This window comes from Paramormyrops kingsleyae, chromosome 9 (assembly GCF_048594095.1).
Source record: "Paramormyrops kingsleyae isolate MSU_618 chromosome 9, PKINGS_0.4, whole genome shotgun sequence".
NCBI classification, from domain to species: domain Eukaryota; kingdom Metazoa; phylum Chordata; class Actinopteri; order Osteoglossiformes; family Mormyridae; genus Paramormyrops; species Paramormyrops kingsleyae.
Genome location: NC_132805.1, coordinates 4,894,218 through 4,919,257, shown reverse-complemented (window position 1 = coordinate 4,919,257; position 25,040 = coordinate 4,894,218). Strand labels below are relative to the sequence as shown.

Sequence of the window (25,040 nt, the reverse complement as noted above, 5' to 3'; positions counted from 1 at the left end):
TAACTACAACATTACGGAATATCCAATATATAATACTCTATACAAGGGAATGATCATACTCTGATTAAACCGTCTATATACGACTGGTACGTAGCCTATATATATATATATATATATAAAAATGAGGCCTCTATATTATTTCATTTCTAGAAGGGACGGGGCGTGTATGTAGGCTACCAAGGGCCGAGCGAATGTCCACTCTAATGTTAACGGCAACAGAAGGTGAACTTTCACCTCTGGCTCTTCAAAACCCTTTTATATCCGTACAGAAACCACTGACCATTTTACCTCCAGCTACTCACCATCTACCCATTCTTGCAATGGATCGATAAGGCAGCATCTGGTCAGAGGAAACAGGAGTCCCACATCGCACTCTGATTTTTAAAGGACAGAGTAGCTGTTCTCTGAAAATTAAATTCAGTCACATTTTATTGTAAATGAATTGAAGGTTATCGCGCAAAATGTATCGATGGTACAATTGAGATTTAATGGCGAAAACATTTAAAAAAAATAATAATAATAATAATGTGAGTAAAACAATCCATCGAACACGACTAATAATGTTATTTGTATTCTTGGTAGATAAATTAACATCTATAGGCTACACTAAGTAAACACTGTCAATTTTTTTTCACTTTTTAGCTAGATCAGAAAATTATAAATGTTCATGCTTATCTTATGTTACGATCCAGTCTAGGGTTGGACCGCAACAAAGTGAAAGGGAAGGAGGGATTGGGGAGGACAGGACATATTTGTTCGTATGGATACATATTTTACAGATTGACCTATAGAATCATGTTTCAACAATAACCAACAACATGACGGACATCATCAAACAGTGAAATACACGCCAATCAATAGTCATCAAATACATATTTACAAAGTTAGTATTATAGAAATCGGCAAATCAGTCGTAAAAATCTAATAAGGAAACAATTTAATTGTTATTGTATTATTTAAATACCTATAATTTAGTAAAAGTAATCTGCCTTTGAAAAATTGTCACTACTCCAATTTTAACATAGTCCTACCGCGGTCTTAATTAAACAATTGATGCTTATTACATGTCCTGAGTGCACCCCGATTATTGGAGATGTTTGTATCTTCACCCAACTCCGCCCCCCTCCATCCACACGTCTGCTGACGCGAAAGGGTTAATTGAAGTTGGAATTTCATTGCACATCTGTCAGATTTTTTAGCAAGTGACGCACTGAAGCGGACCACTGTGAGTGCAGGAGAAGAGAGGAGAGTCGGACTAGGTGGGGAAACGACGAACAGGCGGGCAGGTAGAAACGACGGCTGCAAGCATCACCAGATTATTTAAGAAAAAAATGAAACAAAGCGCTGTCGTTTGACGTCGGAAAAGGCGTCGTGGTTCGCAGTCGATTGTTTGGAGGCTGATTGTTTGACCTCCCCTTTCAATAAATATAAGTGTTTCCAACACATCTGTTTCTCAAGACCTTAAACTGGCCAGTTTCTTGGCGTTGCGCGGACAAGCGGGCAAAACAGCGACAAGCTGATCAGCAGAGAGGCGAGAAATAAACAACTGGCATCCGGCCCCGCGATTCTGGAATAATCAATGAGAAACAGGCTGTAATCCGGAGATCGTATTTATTCGGTCCCATGTTATTTTTCCGCAGTAGAACGTATCTTCGTTGCTTTGTCCAGCGTCCACGACGATCATCGACTGCTACGTGAGGTAGGCAACCCAATGATGGGGGCTAATTTCCCGGGAATTAATTGCTCATTAAATATTCACCACTTAAAGACAGCGATGCAACTTTTATTCGCCAATTAAGCGATAGCGGTTCATTTCATATGCAAATGTGACTAGACTATTTTCTTTAGTTAACTTTTATTTCCCCTAAATGATCATGAAAATGAATTAATTTTACATTTGAAGATAACAATTAATGGGCGAAGGCTAGTGAACAAATTACAGTTTGTTGTTATACCCGTTAAAAGATTATTTTTTCCCTGCAGGCTGAAAACCAGAAGAGTACAGTACATTGAGAAGCAAAAGAAATAAGAGAAGGATTGCTGATATGTAAATGAAATTAATATCAGCGTAACTGAAGCCGTTTGGTTTTGATCAAGGTTCACGAAACATGGTGGAATAAATAATTTCATATAGAAACTTCATTATTTGCTATTAAATAAAGTGGAAAATTGTTTTAGTTTTTAATAGCATAATTTTGAAGTTGGGTGAACTCCAGGAGAGGAAAAGACTATTAGGAACACTTTGGTACTGCAAAACTGACAAAATAAGCCAAATAATTTAAAACAAAGATGGATGGGAATATTTCCGAGCTGTCGGTTCACAGCCATAGCGACCTTGCACAGTCCCACGATGGAAGCACGATGCTACATTCTCGGGAACTGTTTGATGTCTTCCCAAGATCTTCCTTGGGGGGATCCGTAATGACTCTGGTGGACCCTGAACATCGAGCCCCAAGGCTGGACCATTCCTTTTCTGCACTTGGATATGGGGTGGACTCACCAAGCAGCTGTGGAAGCACATACACCACGCTCACGCCACTACAGCCCCTAGAGGAGAAATTCCACCACCACCACCACCATCACCCATGTTTGCCGGTCAGTAACGTTATCGGGAGTTTTACGCTCATGCGTGAGGACAGAGGCGTCGGAAATAGTTTCTACAACCCCTATGCTAAAGATCTGGGCATCTCTCCGAATCTTTCTTCACCATGTGCCGGGTCTGGTATAGGGGCAGCCATGCACGGCTATGGCGGTCTGGCAAACACCGCGGACGTCGCCGGACAGCCGCTTCCCAGTGGATACGAGGTACATAGCGGCAATGTCTTCTGCCGGACTGTGGACTTTGGGCGAGAGGCGTCACCTCAGGTGCTGGGAGACTCCAGCGTCGGTCATCAGCTCAGCAAGGCAGAGATGCCCCAGCACATCCACAGCCACCACCCTCACGTATACGCCGGCCATCACTATCAACTCCAGCCCATGAGCCAGCAGGGTTCGAAAGTTGGGGAGCTCTGCTCCACCTCCCTGTCCAGCGATGGTGCGATGGCCAGTTCGCAGGGCGGCGGAGGGTGCGGCGAGGAAATAAACACCAAGGAAGTTGCACAGAGGATCATCACAGAGCTGAAGCGCTACAGCATCCCTCAGGCGATCTTTGCAGAGAGGGTGCTGTGTAGGTCACAGGGCACGCTGTCTGATCTCCTGCGCAACCCGAAACCGTGGGGCAAGCTGAAGTCAGGCCGCGAGACCTTCAAGAGAATGTCCCGGTGGCTGCAGGAGCCCGAGTTCCAGAGGATGGCATCTCTGCGGCTGGAGGGTAAGAGCTGAGCGCCTGCCTGCCGGCTGGACAGCAGATGGGCACCGCAGATGGGCACCGCAGATGGGCACCACAGATGGCATTAGACCTTATGGATGCTGTGTAAATAGCAGGATGCAGCAATGCTGTCAAATTTAACGTGCATTTGTCTGCAAGATGAGCAGCACTTATTTTGTCCTTCACAGTATATATTACATTCCCTTTAAAATTGGAATCTGCACTGTTCAGACTAAGACAAAGGATCCAAAAATGTGTCCTGCCTGATGCCAGTTCCGACATTATCGGACTTGCCTCCTGAAACATATGCTGTTGCCAGTATTAAAGCACACACACTTCCACTGAAGACGTTACTTTTAAGATAGCAGACTCTGTTTAAAAGGTAAAAAACAAATAGACAACAGATAGCACGGTGCTGTAAGGTGAATTTCACTGTGTGCAAAGACAGATTACAGGCTGTATAGAGGATCTGTGTCCAAAAAAAGGAGTTAGTTTAACGCCAAGAATTTATTTGGCAAAAAATCTGATCATTTTGGGTATTTCCATAAAGCAACATTATTCTATGGATATATTATTTTGTTTCCTTATATTTAATGTAACTGACCTCAAGTAGGGGTAGAATTGATATATTAATTGTCAGTTTCGTTATTCCACTACTGTTTGATAATTTACCACAGTGGCAGTAGGGTATTTTGCATGCCTAATTGACATTCCACTAGCTGTCCACAAACGTGGTGTAGTTTACGTATGAGGTATGTAAGCAAGATGCTTTTTTGAGTGCAGTCACTACCTTGTCCTCATGTGATACTGAGGCCACAGTGGAACAAAATGTCTGAAATTCAACATTGTGTTCTTGTCTGTTTCATAGTCAGAATGGCCCATCTGCTTGAGAACTAAGGTTGCATTCTTCCAAGATATAATTTCAACTGTGCTAGAATGAAAGTAAAAATCAGCGAGCCTTCCACAGCTTTCGCTGTACAGCCATTGTCATTTGGTGTCCATGAACATCCCAGAGGGACCAGTACTGTGAGAACACATGTCTCAGAGTGCAGTGTTACACTGACACACTGGAGACTGGAAGAGTGTCAGTTTTACTGCCAGTACGAAAGGAAACGAGAAAACCATTTACCACGTTGACAACTGCTTTTTCTCTGTAAGGACCCTGAAGCTGTACTCTGGGGTTAGGTGAGCTGAAGTGTGATGTTGTAAAGCTTACTCAGTGTGTGCCAGTATAATTTATGAGGCTTATAACAGGTTGTCAGGCACAAGGAACTGCTGACTAAACTATGTTTAGTTTGCAAAAGAGAGATTTAAGGTTAATTATTAACAAACAATTCAATGCAGTAAATTTTGGATTTCAATTTTAATCCACCCATTTACCATAACTGCTTGTCAAATTTAAGTTTGCATATTAAAGTCTGGGGCTTGGAGCTGATCCCAGGATGCAGAGATGAATAGTCCCATGGCAGTATGGATAGTCCCAGGGTAGCATGAATAATCCCATGGCAGTATGGATAGTCCCAGGGTAGCATGAATAATCCCATGGCAGTATGGATAGTCCCAGGGTAGCATGAATAATCCCATGGCAGTATGGATAGTCCCAGGGTAGCATGAATAGTCCCATGGCAGTATGGATAGTCCCATGGTAGTATGGATAGTCCCAGGCCAGCATGGATAGTCTACAATAGCATGGATAATTCCATGGCAGTATAGATAGTCTACAATAGCATGGATAGTCCCATCCGCAGAATTTAATATAAAACTTTTCTTTTATAAATCTAGTAAAGACTATATTTTAGACTATAAATGAAGCATTTAGGAAGCTCTGCTGTCCTTTTGTCATAACCAGCTTTCAGCAAGGGATTGGTTTCCTGATGACCCCCTTTGCTTAATTACCAGGCTGTATTGATTTCCTTGGGAAAGAACCACACACTCACGCAAAAGCACAACACAGCTACGGCCAGAAAACAGGCCTCCTATTTAGACACCCCATACTCAGTCAGCAGAGGTTTTACCTACTAGCCAAGTTTAAAACATTGTTGCTTTATAGAGGTCTCTAGCTGAAGTTAATGACTCTTCAGCACTTTACATGTATCTATTGTATTGATATATAGTAATTTTTTTTTTACATTTAAATGATTACAACTGGCAGAAATCACTGTAGGACTTTGAATAGTTGAACGATGACGTACCTGAACACAGCAGCCTACAGTGTTACCAGGATGTGTGCCTTTCTGGTGTTTAATCCCCAATTTTGTAAGTGTTTATGTAAGCCTTGTAGAGCACTACTGCTCTGTCCTGGGCCAGTCTGTAGAGTGGTTAGTGTGCAAAGGTCCCCAGGGTCACCCCCCAGGCCTGTTAAATCCAAGAAGGATGAAAATGACAGAAAACCACCCACATAAATATGATACAACAGGGTAGGAAATTATTTTTTTATATAATAGGAGCGGATTGTTCTTCCCTATCTACTTTGCAATGTGTGGAAAGCATGTGGGACCAGGCTGGTGTACAGGTATGGCCTGGCAGCCGGAGCAATCGAATCGTCAGCAGATTCATGCATGTGGCATGAAAGAGATACAGTACAGCCAGTGTCGGTGGTGAAGTATTCAGACACACGAAGCACCCGCTGCACCACAAATCCCTGCTCTGAAAGGGTTAACCAGCCTTGGCGGGTCTTGGAGTCGGAGTTGCACAGATTTAATCAATAATTTCTATCAGCCCGTGGCCCAAGACATCAATGGGGGGGGGGGGGGAGAAGGATGGGGAGCCTGGGAGGGGGTAAGCAGTAGGGGGTGAAAGGTATGGAGGCTGGAGGTGGGGGCAGGGAAAAGCATTTCGGTCACGTTTCAGCCGCACAGGACAGGAGCATACATCATGATTAGGCGTCGTTCTCACGATCATAAGGACTCCGTGGGGGAATATTTATTCCTATAGCCCTCGAGCGTCCCAGCTTCGGCAATTTATGGCTCGGAAACCGAGGCTCTTTTACAGACGATTACAGCACGGGGAAGCGTTTGCTAAATGGCCGGTGCTGTGATCGTGACTAGAGCTGATGAGGAACGATCGAGAGGGGAGGAGGGCGTGAAATGTTGGGGGGGGGGGGGGGGGGGAGTTCCCTCCATCATTGTCCTCTTTATTGTTTGATGCTCAGGCTCCAGTATATACAGTGAATTAGTGGTGTCTTGATAACTGACTTAAAATGCAGTTTTATTCATCTATATGTGGTAACAATACTGCATTACATTCTCTATTATTTTCTTCATCCCTCTGAAAAATTCCACTACGAAGTCCATACATGACTATAAAACCTTACATCCTTCACAGTTCCGCAGTAATAATAGGGAAGACTTTTTCAAGTAGAACAAATCACATTTTCCTTGCTAATTGTTTGTATATAGTTTGTTAATTGTTTGTAATATTCTTCAAATGATAACTGATACCACTTTAAGTATATACTCTTTTTCCTCTTCTAATATTATGGACAGCTTGGTAATTTGATACAATACTATGAATTAGATACATCTCATTCAGTTACAGCACTGCAGTATTTTTGAGTAATGATCACACAGTCTTGCCATAGATCGGAGTGGTCTAGACAGTGTCAATAGAAATCAGCATGGTAATGTAAATACAATGTTTTAAATTTCTCTGACAGTCTCGTTGCTATGCATGACTTTGTGAAGTATTTGTAGTTTCCTATTATATCGGTATTTTCTTCGAATACATCAGTTTTTGTCCTATCAGGCAAGGTATAGCATGTGCAGATAGATCAGCCTATTTTGAGTCTGAGGGATAGTGAGCTTTTCTCTCTATAGAAAGAGACATGCAACGTTGAAGCAAATGAGTCTGATACAGGGCCGGATCCAGGCATAGGCAAACGAGGCAGCCGCCTGGGGCACAATCAGAGCGAGGGAGTCAGAGGGAGTCCAAGGGAGTCCGAGGGAGTCCAAGGGAGTCATTCCTGTTATCCGGTAACATTTTAGCTTCATAATTTTTGTGGAAAAAATTGCATGTTTTTTATGTTTTCGGCATGCGTAACTATTAGGAATATACTGGTCAAGCTCAAGAACTCAGAATATAATAATTATGGCTACATTATTCAGGCACTGGCCGTGAAGGTATCCCACCCTGTTAGGGACTTATACATAGCTATCACAAAATATTAATAATGTAAATATTAGACAATAATGAGCTTTTCTTATATGTTCCTTATGTAATCATAGTCATTTTCATTCTTAAAAGAATAACAAAACAATTATTACCTAACAGAATATGCCTTGATTACTATGAACCTGTAATTTTTGATGGTATATAATACGCAAAAAAACCAAAATAACCATTTTGCACATAAATGCTGTTAATGCTCCTCACCTCCCAAAATAACACAAAAATGTGCCAAACATTTAATGTTGTCATCAAATTAATGTCTAAAAATGACTGGTCTAACAGTGGAACGGAGGTTATGAGGGTGGAACGCCAATATAAGGAGGTTCTAGCAGTGGATGGGTTTTCTCTCATTCTTCTGCAAGTTTTGCATAACAATGTTTCAAAACAATCACCCCCCCCCCCAGATTTTATTGCAATATGTAAAACTGAGGGAGGGACACAACAAATAGCTTTGTGTATGTCTGTGGTTCCTTATCAAAGTCAGTCATGATGAGAAATGGCACATTCTCTGTTCAGGTAGCTAGAGAGGAAATCACAAATTAGAGAGGACAGGGAGAAGAAATTGTGTTTTATTCACATTGGGTTATAAAACCCAATAAACCTGTGCATCTAGCAGACATGCACGCAGCAGGTCAGTAACAAAAACACCAAACAAGGATTAAGCTATCTAACCTTCTACAGATAAACAGACTATGTCGGATATGTTCTTAATTTATTTTTTTTTGACTGGACAGACTTTCTCCATAATGTAGTCTAACAGGGTGGAACTTTAAGAGTGTGACAACATCGGATAGCGTTTCAAAAACTTAAAAAAAGGTAGGAGAGACAGATGAAACATACCTCTGTTTGCACAGTTAAATTCCCACCGGAAAAAAAAGATTTTCTGCAGCCGTTTTTTGAAAGACAAAAAAGAGTGAACTAACAGGGTGGGAGATGATTTAGAGTAAATGAAGAAAATGGTAAAACAAAATAAAATAAGTATAGTTTCAGCTTATTTGTATGTATGATTAGAGGCAGTTAAACCAAGTCCATTAGATAAATAAAGAATATTTTGGGATTTTTATCATTTGCTGGTTGATAGTTCTTGTTGATTACTTTGCACTGAGGACATGACAAAAATGAACGTACATATCAATAACAAATGTCATATACATCAAATTGAATTGCTTATATGGAAGCAGAAGCAGGGCTGGCTCTAGCTGTAGGCAGAAGAGGCAGTTGCCCAGGGCCCCTGTATTACCTGCATTGTGGAGGAAGTGAAATGATACACTGGTACGCTGAACTGTGACAGACAGATGCAAAGTTGAAGCTTAAAAGGCTCTAACATTCATGGGCCAAGATGCCTTCCTCTGCTCTGTTTCTCTGAGGAGAAGAAATGGGATGGAATGCACGACTAGAGCTCAGATGAGAGAAATCATTTGACGTGACTTCGTCTTATATGGCATTGACTTAAAGAAATGACCTCTCTGCGAGTGTGTTTGGTTAATTACTTGACTTGCAAAAATAGGTTTAAGCCCAGTGATCTATTTGTACCCTCTGGGTATAGGTGCACTATGTGTTTACCTCACTGCTCTGTCACTCTCCTGTCTTAATATAAAATAATGGGTCTGTGATTCAGGGTTGGCTGCTGCCCTCCTTGGAATTGCAGATCAATGCCGTTCTTTCTACAACCCGAAAGCCCTCTGTCCTTGCACACAGCGTTCAGACAAGGTGGTGAAGGTTCCAATATTGGAAATAGCTGTTCTAGAATAGAAAAAAAATTGACTAATGCGCATTTGGGTTGTCCCATGATGTCAAACAGATGTCACAGAAACTGAAGAGGGTATCATTGAAGGTCAAGCTGGGGAATATTGCTAGGGCAATATTCGATGGACACAATGTCCAGACTAAAAATGCTTGCATTTAATGACATTAAGTAAGTCACTGCTGTATAGCTTGTAAAGTATATAGCATTCAGTGCATTTCCTTTGCATTGATCAGCTCAGGAAATTACCCAGCTGGGGTCTTCAATGAAACCAAATTGATTAACATGCAATTGAAAGATGCCCCCTGACCTTTGGAGAGCAAAGTCAGAGAAAAAGGTGATCCAATGTGTAACACAACTACCTAATAGGTGGTAACAGAACATTCTGGAACAGTTATCATTAGGAAACTGAAACCATTTGTGTTCATACATAAAATATCTGTGCTGCAATTCTTGTGTTAAAAAGAATAATTTCAGCTAAACTTACAAAAATGTTGTATTTGTTAAATTTCTCCAACAGCTGGATTAATTAACTTTATTTGTTAAATTACTCAATGAGCGATTGATTAGCCGAACAAAGTGGGGTAGTGGTCAGGTCAAAAAATACATGTGTATTAGATTGTATATAAATTTTAGGAGAGGTTTTGAGATGGTGAATCTGACACTTTGACAGACAGAACTTTACACCAACATGAAGATAACTGAAATATTGCTTTCTTTGACTGCCTAAGACTTTTGCACAATATATATTATATATTATATATATTAAAAGAACACCAACAATGTAACATATATAAGAATAATGAGATGCAGCTTAATGATGGGTCAACTCAACAATTTGTTATGTGTATGTCTATATTGCATATAGACGTACACATAACAAACACAGCAAAATACATAAATAAATAGATGCAGCCTAATTCTTATTTTCTGATTTATCTGTTGAGGATTGAAGTTAAATAGCGTATACAATACTAGTTAGTAAATAAAGTAAAGGAAAACTGGTCACTTTATCCAGAACAGAATCACTCTGAGCTTGTAGCCTTTAGCAGGAAGCACAGGACAGAAGGAAAGACCCTGGATGGGAGAAAACTCTGCAGAAATTTGTCATTTTAGCTTATTCTTAGTAATTACTAGATAGGGGAAACTTCAATTAAAATATTGTTTGCTAAGAAACTTGCATTATTGACCTTCAGAGTGTTTTTTACCATACATCTAAACATTTTTCCCTGTCTCCAAAACCCTCAATGCCTATGAAATAGCAATCAGCTGTGTGACTTATAGAGGAAGCTAATTAATTTTTGCCCTCACTCTCTTTCTTATGAAATAGCAGATGGATTAATCATTATAAAGTTTTCTTTTATTTAAGTATTTTTAACTGGAATCCGTTAATTATTTGGGCAATGCGTGTTCGAACAACATAGTTCCTGCAAAATTAAGTGAAGTTAATTCTATCATGGCTGTTTTGAGAAAACGACATTGGAAGTACACATTTCCACAAGAAAATCAATGCCATATGAACAATTTTGCCCACTGTTTGGTACAAGTAGCACTGGAAGGTTTACAGTAGAACCATCCAGTAATATATGTATGTATCCTTGAGCAAATTATTCTATTCATTCTGGGCTCCATGTTTGCAGTAAACACTGAATTGTTTCCATACCGTTCAGTCCGAATTGTACAACTGTCAGGATCTAGTTTTCATTTGTTTTGGGGTGAACTATGTAGTTTAAACCAGTTTCCCCCACCTTGTCATTGATTCAGCCTGCAAACGGAAGGAGCAGGAGCAGAGCAAAGTGGAGCGGAACCAGGGTCCCAAGCGAACTCGGCTGGTGTTCACAGACCTGCAGCGACGCACCCTCACGGCCATCTTCCGTGAGAACCAGCGGCCCGCCAAGGACCTGCAGATCACCATCTCTCAGCAGCTGGGCCTGGAACACTCCACAGTCAGCAACTTCTTCATGAACGCCCGCCGCCGGAACCTGAACAGGTGGGCCGACGAAGGCCGGCCCTCCTCAACGGGCTCCTCCGGCTCCAGCATCTCCTCCTCTGCCGTGTCCTGCAGCAAAGCCTGATGGGTAGGGGAGAAGGAAACAGTGGAATGGGGGACCAGAGCCAGGATGGACGTAAAATATTCTGAGACATCTATCCTGTGGTCAGATGAAGAGTATCTGCTTTTTTTATAAAGCCAGTCGGACTCAATGAGGGTTGGTCATCGCTTAGGGAAAGTTTTCTAATAGAGCATCCTGTTCGGTTAGATCCACAGAAATGTTAAAAAAAAAAAGGTGCCAGAACACTTTGAAGATTTCGAAGATTGTTCGGGCCTTCAGCACCTACAGCATCAATGGCATTGTAATCTGCGTAAAAAAAACTTCCCGAATGGTCAAATTTTTTTTGGGCTAGTGAATGTAAAATGCAGGAGGGCGTTTTTGGAGCATGTCGTGACCTCACTCGTCATCTGTCTGATCACATTTATGAACAACGTGTACAGATTCATGGACTCTCCCCAAAATTCATCACTCTTCATAGAAGCTGCCCCCAAACATGTCAAATTCTGTGGTCTACACATATATCTAACACAGGCTGACAACGTCTCGCTGTTAACTAATGCACTCATGTGCATTAATTCGTGGAAGGGAATTCCATATTTAGGTCCGGTGTCCTTCTGAAAGTTATACTTTTTAATCAATGGGCATGACACGGAGTTGCACAACATCTAACAGTGGAGGAGACGTCCCTGATGGATTATGACTTTGGATCCCCTTAAGCTAGCTAATTATAGAACATTATAGTTGGCATTTATTTATGGCGCGAGGGTATCAAAGACAACTGAGTCTTTTTACAGCATAATACCAGGTATATCTAAAAAGTGGACAGACATGTAGAATAACAAGGTGCGGACAGTTGTAGACCTGCCAAAGAAAACACTAGAGTCATTTCGACTCAACATTATGGGTCTTTTTCTTACATGAGAAAAATGTATAAATAGGATACGTCAATGGGCTGGTAAGTGGAACTTTTTTTACCAGCCAGAGTGTGGAAGATGTAGGGAAATGACACCTTAAGCTCTTTTGTACCTCATTAAAGCACATAGATTAAAAGTTGGCTCTTTTAATTGACATTGGCATCATGGTTTTCAGTCATAAGGTTTCTATATGTGTTTTTTTTTTTTTTTTTAATGTCGAAGCATCATGGAATTTTGTAAGAATTTTTATTATTAATCATTTATTTATTTATTCTATTTATCTATTTATTTATTTATTTAGTTGTTTGTTCGTTTCACAGTTTATGGTACATTTTAATCGCCAGAGCTTTTTTTCCTCAACCTTGTCATTTTACTTTTATTTATTCATATTTTTAACTTTAAGATCCTTTGTATATCTGTGTATACTTACTGGGAGTTGATCTTTTTCTACGATGGGACTAGATACAGTAGCTGTGGAATCCTGTCAGCATACCAAAGATAAAAATTGTCCTCTCTGAATGTATCATTTCCTTCTCCCCCTCTCTCTACCGTACGGTGTACAGATGCTTATTACCCCTTCAGGCCTTTATTTATGTACATTTTTTCACTGTTGGTAAACGTCTCATGAGTGAGGCTCTGCTCAGAGGCTGGTTTGGTCTGAATTTCGTGAAGCGTGACATTTCACGCACAGGTTGCTTGTAAATAGTATCCAAATGTCAGCCAACATGGTGACAGGGGTGCAGGGTTGGGGACGTGCTAGAGGGCTAATTAGGATTTTTCGGAGGTCTCTCAGCCACTGTACACTGTCAGCCGTCCGCAGACACAAACATGCATAGATACCATATATATAGTACAAATGCTGATACGCTTACAGAATGAATTTGCCATAGGAGCCCTAACTCCCCGACATCAGACAGCATCTTTAGCATCTTCAGTGCTGTGTAAACTCCATGGGATTCAATATCGAGTCGATGGCACCTGACAATAATGATGCAAATCGATCTCACACCTGGATTAGCGTTAGTTTTAGGCTATACTGTTTTGGAGTAATAAAACAAATAGGGATTAAAAAAATACCTTTTTTTTAATCCTGGGATTAATTGCATAGAACCTGCAGCAAATTGGGATGACAGATAGGATATTATTTGTGAGTGTGAAAAATTGTTCAGAAAGCACCCAATTCTCTTGTATCACTACATCAATCTTTCCAGAAAGACGTGTGTTTTTTAAGATGGTGATTGTCCTGTACTGCTCTGGGCGTCCTCTTATTTTCTAATGCCATTTCATGAGCATTTTGCAGTCAGCACAAGCCTTGCTTCCCCTTTCCTCAGTTCCCTATTTACGTGTTTTGGGACCAATGCCCTTTTCACTGCGCACGGACAAGCCAGCCTCTGTCTTTAACCTTCGCAGGCCGTGTTGTGGGGCCGCCTCACAGCACGCGCTTGAAAGGCAGGCCTTGAAAGAGGCCATCGACTTTTGTAGACTTCAAAGACCTGAGAGGGATTTTTTTTTTCATCTGTCTCCTCTGTGCATGTCTGGTCTGAGGCCTGCTTTTGGCCAAACCTGGGGGCCTAGGGCATTCAAAGGGCCAGAGATCAGAGAGGCAGCTGAACTGGAGAGGTGGTGGGGGGGGGGGGGGGGGTGTTTGTTTCAGAGGGAGGGGTGGGCAAATAAAAATTTAATGGGCAACAATTGTAAGCAGGCTGTGCGCAGAGAGGGGTGAGATGCTGTGGCCCAGAGTGGGGGGGGCAGGGGTGGAATTACACACTCACTGCTTGTTGGACTTTTCGTCTGTTGTTGTGGTTCTGTAATATCCACACGGCCTTTTAAATTAGCCTAATACTGTCTGAAAATATGGTTTTAAAAAAATGTGTAAAGGTATAATTTTTTCTGGAGGTGTCACATCTCACCACGGTTGTGAGGCCATTTAGGACCATGATTATTCCATAGGGCAGCTATGTGAAATACTTGACTGGCTTTCGCAAGACAGATCCATCCCTGTGTCCAGTAGATTGGGCTCCGGGAATATGTGCTTCTTTCATACTGTGAATAGAGGTAAGGTCTAGCCACTGGCTGTTATGGTGCGGTGGGAGAGCGAGGACAGAGGGCTACCCCACAGTGAAGAGGCACATGTTCTGATGCACCCCCTTTGGCCAGGAATCCACTGTGGGTTGCACATAGTTTACACAGACCAGGCAGCTACTGAGATCCTCTACCGGAATCAATCCCACAGTTCCCAGGGAGTTCAAAGGAGTTTGTGTGGTTGGGAAAAGGCTTCTGGAAATTCAGGGAACTAAAACTTACGGTTGTATTTTTATTTTATTTTTTTTTTGCTTATTCTCTGAGTGACCTTCTTGACACGAAATGCTTTTAAAAATATGTCAAGATGTTGCAAGATCATCGTAAAAACTCAGTTTGACTGCTTTTGTAAATGCGATGGCCTCTCGTGGGTGGAAAGGGAGTCCACCTTAGCAGTGTTCCTCAGAAGCCCCTGTGTCTCCTACCTACCTCGTGTGACGCCCTGACACCCACACGTTGTTGAACCAAAGATTTGCTCCTGCCACCTGGTGTCTGTGCCTCGTTTGGTTTTGAAGTAGTTATATAAACTGTATATGTGTTTAAACAATTTGTTAGAATGAACACATCGTATAAACTGATGAGTTTATACGCACGCAACCAAAGCAACAAGCTCTTCATTATGTCAGGAATATATGTTGCCAGGTGGTCTTTCAAGCAAAAGAAATTTTAATGGAAAGAAAATGATAGTAGCGACAATTCAAGCAGGATGCAGTTACTATACAGTTACTTTATCCTGGTATTGTTAAAAATAAGAATGTATGATCAAATGCAATGGCAAGAAATTAAACAAATCGATCATGGAACTGAAACAAAAATCATACAAACAGACAAATCTCTTACGTCTGTCATGTTTATTGCTCTTCTTCGATCTGATAGCAAGTCTGGATACAGCTGACTGGTAACATGTCGAGCTCAGCTTTTTAGGCAGGAACAATGACACAGCATTAAAGCAAATAAAAAACAATAGTGAAGCAGAGATGATTATGGTTGAAATGTCACATTAATTCTGTCCAAACTGAACTGAAAAAACATCATGTGACCATCACATGGCGTTTGAGTTAACATAAATTGTGTCATAATGGAATTGAAAATGATGACTAAGCAAAGGGGATTCTCGTGCTGACCATAGCATCATTACGTTCCAAATACTGACTTGCGTTTTCTTGTTACTCCCCATATATGATATGGAAATGTGAATTATTCTCTGACGGTCTGTCTGTTTGTTTCTGGACTCCTTTGATCAAATGTGGCTAATGAACCAAAGGCTTTAAAATAATAATTTGACGCAATCGTGGTGGGACATTTTGTACCAACAAGTAAAAATTCCTTTGAATACCTCATGTGAAATTGTTTGTTGTGATGTTGCACTACAACTATTAAAAATGACCTGAATTTGGTGAAATCTTGGTTGTTTGTCTTTCAACATCTGGCCTCCTTAACATCCCCTATATCTATTCTCTCCTGCCCAGTCACCACTTTAGCTACTGCGCGGTGAGTGTACTGGTGCAGAATGGCTGCAGTTACATCATTCAGGTGGGAGCTGCACTGTGATGGCGGTTGAAGTGACTCCCCATTGGTTTTGTAAAGTGCTTTGGGTGTCTTGAAAAACGATATATAAATGTAACATTCATTCCTTCATTCATTTATCTAACACACGTAATGGGTGGGGGGGTGGGGGTGGAGAGGGGTGTTTCTCTCATACAGTACAGGGCACGCGGCAAGGGGTTTACCCTGAATAGGATGCCAGACCATTGCAGAACATTCAAAAGACGACCAACGGAATAGCCTGTCTGCATGTTTTTGTAGTGGGAGGAATCTGGAGAACCTCGAGGAAACAAGAAGGGGAGAAAACACAAGCACACAGAGAAACACAAGCAGCAGAGGCAGCACAAGAACATCCATCTCCAGACGTGTGAGGTAACGGTGGCACCTCCAGAGCCACTTCAAAAAGTTTCGTATGAAAAAATAAAAAGTCTTGCTGAATACATAGGAAATAAAAGATTCACTAAATGTTTTTACACATCAAACTAGCATCTAGGGTAAAATGAATGAAAAAAAATATATAGCAGAGTGAAAGGGCAGTTTACAAGTAGCCATTGTGATAATTGGGGTCTTTGGGGAAATCCATCTTAAGAATACATACAGCCGCCTACGATGCTGGAAATTTATGTAAAACAGTAAACTGATTACTAACAGCAGGATCCTTGTTTGCCTTCAAAAATGCATACTTTCTTGCAGTTTCAGAATATCCTGCATAGTACACAAACCCCACTCAAATTTCTTTGCCTTCTTCTATCCATTTACGGGAGCGTTTAATCTAAATAACAGGTGTTTACTGCCACCTACTGACTGGTGGTGTGCACCATACTGAGTGGGAATATTAAGTTAGTCATGCATTCAACCCTATGACTCTGCGGTTAGGAGACAGGTGATTTTATAAAGTTTTACTGCTGTCTTTATCTTCATATTACACTCTCAGAAAAAGGGTAAAAATTTGTACCTTTGCGTGTCACCGGGGCTGTTCCTTTGTAATTGTACCTTTTAAGTTACTGAAATGGACCCTGAGGAACATCCCAAAGGTACAAGCAGTATTAATGTACCATCAATGGTACAGAAATGTTCTTCAGAGTCCATTTCTGTACTTTAAAAGGTAGAATTACCTACAGCTAAGGGTAGAATTGGCAGACTCTTAAGGGTACAGCCCCAGTGACAAGCAAAGGTACAGGTACACATGTTTACCTTTTATTCTGAGTGTATAATGCAATTGTGTATCTATATGTTATAATTTTTAATAATGAAATTCATGTAGGCTACTGTAAAGCTGTGTGATTTTACACATGTTGGACTCCAGTTTAAATTAAAAGTCAGTACATAAGGTTAAAAAAACTTGAATGAGGCTGCAAAAAGCAGTCTTCTTTAAGGCCATGTTTACTGGACAGAAATGTCAATTTAGCCATAAGACGTATATTTATACTTTTATATTTCACACCACTCAGAGTACAGCATCATCAATTAAAGATGAAATCACAGTGTATGCAATATTCTAATAGTAACAGAGTTTGAAAAATGGTGCAGATAATCAAATCAGTATAATTTGCAATAATCTCTCATCAAAGTTCATGTTTCCCAAAAGCACATGACCACTATGATGACCATAAATTCAGGTAATTCAATTCAGTCTATTACAGTTAAGCAGTTACTTTTTATACAGTATCACTCCAGAACTGGCAGCTGCACAGAGCACAACAAAGTGAGCAGTAAGTACAATGGCACACAGACAGACCAGAAGCTCCATGCAGGGTCCAGAGCCTAACTATGGACAGAAAGCAGGGAATAACCCAGGACAGGGCATTGATCTACCACAAGGCACACCAGAGAAACTCAAGGAAACCCCACGACGACATGGGGAGAACATGCAAACCCCACACACATGGAGCCTGAGTGGAGACTCAAACTGCAGACTGCAGATGTGTAAGGCAGCAGTACTAATCACTGCACCACCATGCCAAGACTGGAAGTCTGGATGTTAAAAGATAAGAATAGAGTGGCAGAGAAAAACCGAACTGAAAAAACAGCATTGGGCAACTGAAAATACAGAAGTGGAGCAGTTGGCTTGGCTCTTTCAAAACGTGAGGACTTATGACCATCACAGTTGGAACAGTGCTCTTGGGAAACAGCCATTTCTGTGGGTATTACATAACGGGATAGCAGCCGTACAGGGCGATGCCACATTGGTCTTTATTGTTCCGAGACATTTTAATGTATCCTTGCTCACCAAAGGTTTTTCCCCAGCTATAAGAGAAGTGAGAAAATGAATGAGCAAAGGTATAAATCTACTGCATTTTTTATTATTAGACTAATATTACTTGTCTTATTAATATTATTATTGATAATAAGATTATAATGATCATCATAATCATATTTGTCACCTGATTTATTTTTTCAGTATATTTCAGTTTTAAAGTCATTTACCTGTTCTTCACTATCCAGTAGTCTGCACCGTTCAAGGTGCCATAACCTACTACAAGGACAGCGTGGTTTATCTTCTGGGTGCAAGTAGGATCATTATAAATACCTGAAAAAAAAATAGCAAAAGAAAATGATTAATTTGCACATTACTTTATCAATAAAAAATAGATCAAGGCTTAAGATTTCTAAATAAAGCAGATTTGAAGAACCAGACTGACCTACTGTAGACTAGGTGTCATACAGCAACAAGTCCACGAGAAATACGTGTTTCACAGAAAGTTCAGCCTCACGTACCGCTACGGTATAAGATAAACGATGGCCGGGTGGCATCGATGGCCACAGAGATGGGTCCAATGGTGGCCACAGCTTCCTTGAGGGCATCTTCATTTCCTTCAGGCAAAAAACTGTATCTTGTGCAGTTGGCAGCCCGGTTGGCTGGGTTGTATTTACATGGATCATCCTAAAAAGTACAGTGACAAAGAGTCAGTACGATCATAGATGGAATCACTCATACAGGTGAATCAGCTGTTTAATTTTGGGTAGCCCAAGTAGAACATGTTTAACCACTGAAGCACTTTAGATGTAACAAACTCACATGGGCAGTATAAGGGTAGGAGGCATCAGAGTCTATGCCTTGGTTGTCAATGACATACTGGAAGGCTTCATTCACGTAACCACCATTGCATCCTTCGTTGCCATACTTGGATGAGCAATCCACCAGGTTCTGAGGGCTCAGGGACACCAGCTTCCCTTGAGTCTTCATCAGCTGGCCCTCAAGGGCCCCCACTGCGCTAAATGCCCAGCATGCTCCACAAGCGCCCTGGAAAAGACCATCTCAGATGGTTCATGATGCATTCGATTCATTAAGCGATTATCTATAGAGAGGGCAGCGTATCTGTTTCCCCACAAAAGGAGACACACGTCTTCATACCTGCATCTTCACTTCAGTGACATAGCCTTTCTCCCTCCAGTCGAAGGCGTCAGGAACAGCAGCACCAGAAGATCCCACAATTGCAGAAGGTTTACTTTTGAAATTAGTGGGAGCACGAGTCATAGCCAATGTCGACAAAATCTCCTTAGTGGTCTGAAAATGAAAAGAAAACCAGAGAAGATGAGAATTCTTATGTCCCCGTCTTCCTGTTATGGTGCGGATTAACCTAAATACAAAAAAAACACAAACAGCAATATACTCATTTGTGTAATTAACTGTCAAACGTGTTAGCTCCTATACCCAATCTTCACATGAGAGACATTTACATTACATTTATATTTAGCCGATGCTATTGTCCATACATGTGAGCTAGATGCAGAAGGAGTAATCTTGTAAATTTCTCATCTATAACCACTGAGCAAACAACTTTCTGTTCATTGAAAGCTTTCCTGAGAGCAAATGACTTGAGAGCTTGATGGGCACTCCAAGGCAACAGAAGGTGGAAATCATTGTGTACTACACTGAAAAAGTATTAACATTTTGAATCAAATATCTTGTTCAAAACCAAACACACTTGCACTACAGGACAAGCTAGCAATGGTTACAACAAGCTGATGACTCATATTAGGCAGGTGTATCTGCTGTGAAACTTCATAAAAATAACAGATAATGATGTGGATAATTCAACATGCAGGCCTGAACTTTAAGGATAACCTGGCAATGGTTACAACCTGACAACAAGCCGACGACTCACCAAGTCCCCCAGGTGGTTCATAGCTAGGTCATAGGTGTGCATCCCCATGGAGAACTCCAGGTTGTGTAGGGTGATCAGCTGGAGGTTCTTCTCCCAAGTTTGCCTCCGTATCAGCTCTTCATTCTGCTTCCAAATGAAGCATAATTTAGGCTCAACAGAAAAATCCCAAAACTCCCACACATATAATTCTTCCTACACAATTCAATCCAAAATATGAATTGGCTACTGAACATCATAAAATGATAATAGCTGTACTTCATCCATCCTTGCGGAGAATTCAGGTAGTTATTATTCCATGTCACCCATCTTAGGCAGTTTCACACCACTGAAATTTTTTTCTGGAACCAGGGACTTTTGTTGCATTCACGCCGCAGGAACTCAGCACAAGTTCCTCTAAGGCAGTTCCAGAACCCTTTTTAAACTTTTTTTACCTACTCCAGACTAGGTAAATGAACTTCTGGGGAGGGCCTTACAGTGATAGCTTGCAGATTGGTTGACCACAAGCACCAGTGTTAACTTGGAAGTTATGAGGAAGTGCAGAAAAGTGCCAGATGGAATAAATTTTTTTGTACATTTACATTTACAATTGTGTTACATGCGTGCAGGAAGGCGAGCGAGGAAACAGGCGGATAGAGCCGGTAATACGAACATACGGGGTTTATTCACTGGACAACAGGCACACCAGGAAAAACGAGCACTAGACATCACAAAACGTCAATGACAGATCTGGGAAGACTAACTCAGATGCGGACTAAATACACAGGACAAGTTAAGAGAAACAGGAAACAGGTGATGACAATCGGGAATTCACACGAGGTAACGAGGTGGGCATGGCACACACGAGGATCGGACGAGCTGGGCGTAACAAATTGCATTTAATGCATCAATTAATACATTTTTCGCTTGCATCTTCATATTTCTGTATTGGAAAATTTGATGGCTAACCAATATTAGTTAGCCTAACTTCACTGGTGTTTATTAGCAGGATAACATTACATCGTTTTTTTATTTTGTGGAAAATGAAAGATCGATCTGCTAACCATATTAAATAAGAATCACGAACATGTTGCATGTAATATACAGTTGTTATCAGAAGTTTACATACACTCATCAGGGGCATGAATGTCATATTCATTTTGGGCTTTTAATGATTTATTTGAACTGTTCTTTTTCCAGGGTGGAATGGTAATACAACATACATCTTCAATGAATTGGGTGAACAAGTCTGAATTTATTTAGGATTTTCTGCAATCCACACAGGGTCATAATTAGAAAAGACTTTCCCAACTTGTGTAAATCTGCAATTCTCCTTCTTAGATCTAGTTACTTGGACTTTCTCATTGTTCTGAGTATTGCACAATCCAATGAGTGCTGTCAAACACATCCTTTTTATGCTGGCAAAGAGAAACTAGCAGCTGCAGTCAATCATGATCACTAACGAGAAGTTAATAGGCCTTGGACTTGTCAAAAGACATTCTAGAACATTCAGCACCACTTATTAATAGATTTAGGTGAATGTATTTATATATTTGAGCCTGAATGCATACTTTTGACCCTGTGTGAATTGCAGAGAATCCAAAATAAATTCACCCAATTCTTGTTTTTAAAAATCATTGAAGATGTATATTATATAATCATTCAACCCTGTAAAATCAACAGTTCAAGGGTTCATTAAAAGCCCAAATTAATATGACCTTCATGCCCCTGATGAGTGTATATAAACTTCTGACCACAACTTTAAGTAAAATATAAATAAAAGGCTGTGTCCCGTTTTGATCGCGATCGATCCTCTCAGTAACTAACTAATAACTAACAAAATGGCTTATTTATCCTCCATTATTGAGGCGTGACTGTGTAGTTGTGTATGAAATTATGTGTGAACCTATGAACTTTTTTGCGGCTCCCATGCTTATTTAGCATAAAGCTACCAGTTCCGGTTGTGCAGTGCGAAAGCGACACATGAATGCAGCCAGGGGCTACAAAAGTTCCACATCAACACACCCGGGAATCTGTAAACTGGGACCAAGTTCCCGAACTTCAGTGTAAAAGCGCCTCATGAGAGACTCAAACACCCATGTGTATACAGCTGAGATCAAGTTTTGGTGTCATAGCGCAGGGTCAGCCAGCATCCATCACCCCTGCTGTTGAAGGCTACACTCAAAGACCGAACAGCGACATGAATACTCTACCTCACAGGATCCAAACCCACAACCTTCCACACACCAATCTCTAACCCACCACTTCCCTGCTCAGGTGTGCCTACACACATTTAGTCAAATTTGTGAGACTTCACCTTCTGCTGGTAGGACTTGTTATGCGTGCTCTTCCACATCTCCCAGTGCTGATCCAGGTCTTGACTGACCAGGGCCGCTGCCCCTCCACACAGTGCGGCAATAAACAGGAACCCCCACATCATTCTGAAAACAAGAATTGATTCAATTGTTCTGGGAGGAAAGTGAATGAATAAGCATGAGTACTTTCCTCAGATTTAACAAGTTCAATTACAATGGCGATACCAAACACCCATCCGCAGCACGACTCAGGTTCAGGTCCCGGTTCCTTTATTTGTACCCGTAGGTAGACTTGGGGCGCAGTCACGAGTCATACATCCTACATGCACACTTCAACACAGGAACAACTGACAACAAAACAGATTAAAAATGCTATGATCTATTTATCAGAGTGATGGCTGCTGGAACAAAGCTGTCTTTGCATTCTGGGAAACAGAAACTACCTACAGTCTTAATACATACAATACCACATAGAACCATTAGCAATTATGACATTTTTGCATACTTCCCCAATAAATTACGTATTGAGGGTTCACACCAAATAAAAACAGCGGCTATCCGTTTACTGGATCACTAGATTATTTAGCCTGTGCTCAGAAAGAGTATCTTTACAAAGCTCACGCCATCCATCCATCCACCCTTCTTCTTGTTCCATCCGGTTTGCTCTCAAATGAACAATTTTCAAGGTCCAATACATTTCATACTTTTTTTAAAAAAGAAAATCCTTAATACGTAATTAATTAATAAATACTTTTCACTCAAGTATTTTTAAAGCCAAGTATCTTGTTTGTACTTCCGTGATATTTTACTGGATGACTTCTATCTGAGTAACATTATGGTGTGGTACTTGTAGCCTACTTTTCAATAGGTATGAAAATTTAATACTTACTACTTTCTCCACCTCTGATACTTATATCCACAAGGACCAGAAAACTTGTGTATACTCATATATATGTATACAGTACCAGTCAAAAGGCACATTACAGTTATTTTGTTTTACCATTTTCCCATTTATTTCATAAACTTCAGATTTTTTAGCAATGGAAAGCTGAGTGAACAGCTATAAATTAAAATAAATAAGTCAAATAAATCAATTTTCCGTTATAAAATAGAAATAGTATATACCGGTGCATGTTTGACATCCTAGTAACTGGTTCTGTGGTAATGGCATAGACAAATTCTAGGCTCAACTTTAAGTTTAAATACACTAGTTAACTGTTTTATCCCATGAAACAGAGCAGTATTTAATGTCCCTTGTAGAAAAAAAATGCCTCGAATTTTCTCTGCTGTTATAACTAACAGAGGAGGTTACTTTGATGAATCAAATATGTTATTTTCTTGCTAATAAAGGTTCTAAACTGGTGAACATTTAATTGTTAGCAAAGAATATCATCAGTGTGTGCAAATACTTTTGACTGGTAGTGTACGTATTTACATAAAGACATAAGATCATGGTACTATTACGTTTAGAGGTGCAAAACCTTGCAATGACAGCATGTTTTACAGCAACAGATTACGCTTTCACTGTGATTGGTTCAAATTACTTCCTTGTGACTTTGTTTCAATGTAGGCAAGTCAACTTGCTTGTACAATAAAAATGTATATTTTAAGTATATATTTACTACAGCGTAAAGTGATATTCATTTGACTTCCTTGTTTCTTTTTGAGTGCATTCCGTTACATAAACCTCGAATCATGCCGCATCCGGGAAACAATAGTTGTCACAAGATCAAAAGAGAAGTGAAACTGATGAAAAAGCGATATTTAAATATCCCAGTTACAACCGCCGCTGAACGAGTTCGTTTGTGACAAGTTCATATACAACTTATTCATAGCCTATATTAAAATGTAGAAATATAACAATACATAAAATTCACCTGTAATTTAAGGAGGTTCAATAGAAAAAAACGTCCTTAATAAGATATTCATTTTAGCAGTAGCCTAATTCTACTATTGTTCTATTCATCTTCGCCGAGGGAGAAAAATAAACATTTTTCATTTAATAGGCTACTGGTAAAAAGCTATAAAAAAAAATCCGCCTATTTCCTATCACATCTAGCTCGCAATTGCAAACCGCAAAAACGAAAGGAAAAACCATTTCAAAGAACATCGGCTATTCTTACCTATAAAGTGCTACGCAGGAATTAATCCGATGAAAGCCTGGCGTGCAAATGAAACACTTCCTTAAAATACTGTGTAACTAATACTCCTTATGACCACGTGACCGTAACTTTTGTGAAGCTACTGTTTTACATGACCAGCATTTCACTTTTGTGTCCTTATTTGTAGTTTCTGAACGGCTGCAATGCTACCATGCTATATCATATATGCTTTGCCAAGATAGATAATTTATCCCGTAACACGGATTAATATATATCTATATAAGAACTGATGTCCTGGCCGTTGTTATGTCAGAACACCGTCATTCCCGCGCCGGTGCCCACCAGCTCTGTCCTCTCACCTTCAGCTTCCGTCCTTTTCTATAGAGTTTAACGTCGTGGCGGCGATTCCGAATCAAGTTATATTTTACAATACAAAGCATTTCGGCCACTAAGAGTTTTATGCTTTTTAATCCTTTGTTTGAATGGGTATTAATGGATTAAACTTAAAAATTAGGAACATCATCATTCACCCTTCTCCCTCAAAAATCTGCACTAATGAGGAAAACAAACTGAAAATAAATAGCTTGCATAATATGCAGTACATCAAATACAAATGTACAATGCTTCAAAGTAGAATTTTAACATAGGCCTACAAGAGCCACTGTGTTTTCAGTGTTGGGGTCACAGATCTATTAGGTGATGATTTTCAATGTGGGGGTGGGGGGTGGGGA

The 25,040-nt window shown here is 40.4% G+C and overlaps 2 protein-coding genes and 1 long non-coding RNA gene across 4 annotated transcripts; 1 reads left to right on the top strand and 2 right to left on the bottom strand.

The window, feature by feature from the left end:
- Window positions 1–2,289: 2,289 nt before the first annotated feature.
- Window positions 2,290–11,293, top strand: onecutl (one cut domain, family member, like). Its single transcript, XM_023801515.2, has 2 exons — window positions 2,290–3,310; window positions 10,983–11,293. Exons 1-2 carry the CDS (start codon window positions 2,290–2,292, stop codon window positions 11,291–11,293), a joined length of 1,332 nt encoding a protein of 443 aa, XP_023657283.2.
- Window positions 8,024–11,192, bottom strand: LOC140592485 (uncharacterized). The gene is made up of 2 exons (XR_011992788.1): window positions 11,063–11,192; window positions 8,024–8,714 (listed from the first exon to the last, which is right to left on the bottom strand). It is a non-coding gene; the product is annotated as an uncharacterized lncRNA (long non-coding RNA).
- A 3,805-nt stretch (window positions 11,294–15,098) lies between the features above and the next one.
- LOC111838421 (cathepsin S-like) lies at window positions 15,099–24,606 on the bottom strand. 2 transcript variants are annotated; one of them, XM_072716116.1, is made up of 9 exons: window positions 24,331–24,401; window positions 22,422–22,554; window positions 22,210–22,333; window positions 19,917–20,039; window positions 19,163–19,315; window positions 18,827–19,051; window positions 18,526–18,691; window positions 18,235–18,337; window positions 15,099–18,054 (listed from the first exon to the last, which is right to left on the bottom strand). In XM_072716116.1, the coding sequence occupies exons 3-9, from the start codon at window positions 22,330–22,332 to the stop codon at window positions 17,955–17,957; spliced, it is 993 nt and encodes a 330-aa protein (XP_072572217.1). In that variant the 5' UTR covers window position 22,333; window positions 22,422–22,554; window positions 24,331–24,401; the 3' UTR covers window positions 15,099–17,954. The 2 variants fall into 2 exon arrangements, with proteins under 2 accessions (XP_072572217.1, XP_023657151.2); XM_023801383.2 differs by lacking the exon at window positions 22,422–22,554 and having other exon boundaries at window positions 24,331–24,606.
- Window positions 24,607–25,040: the final 434 nt, after the last annotated feature.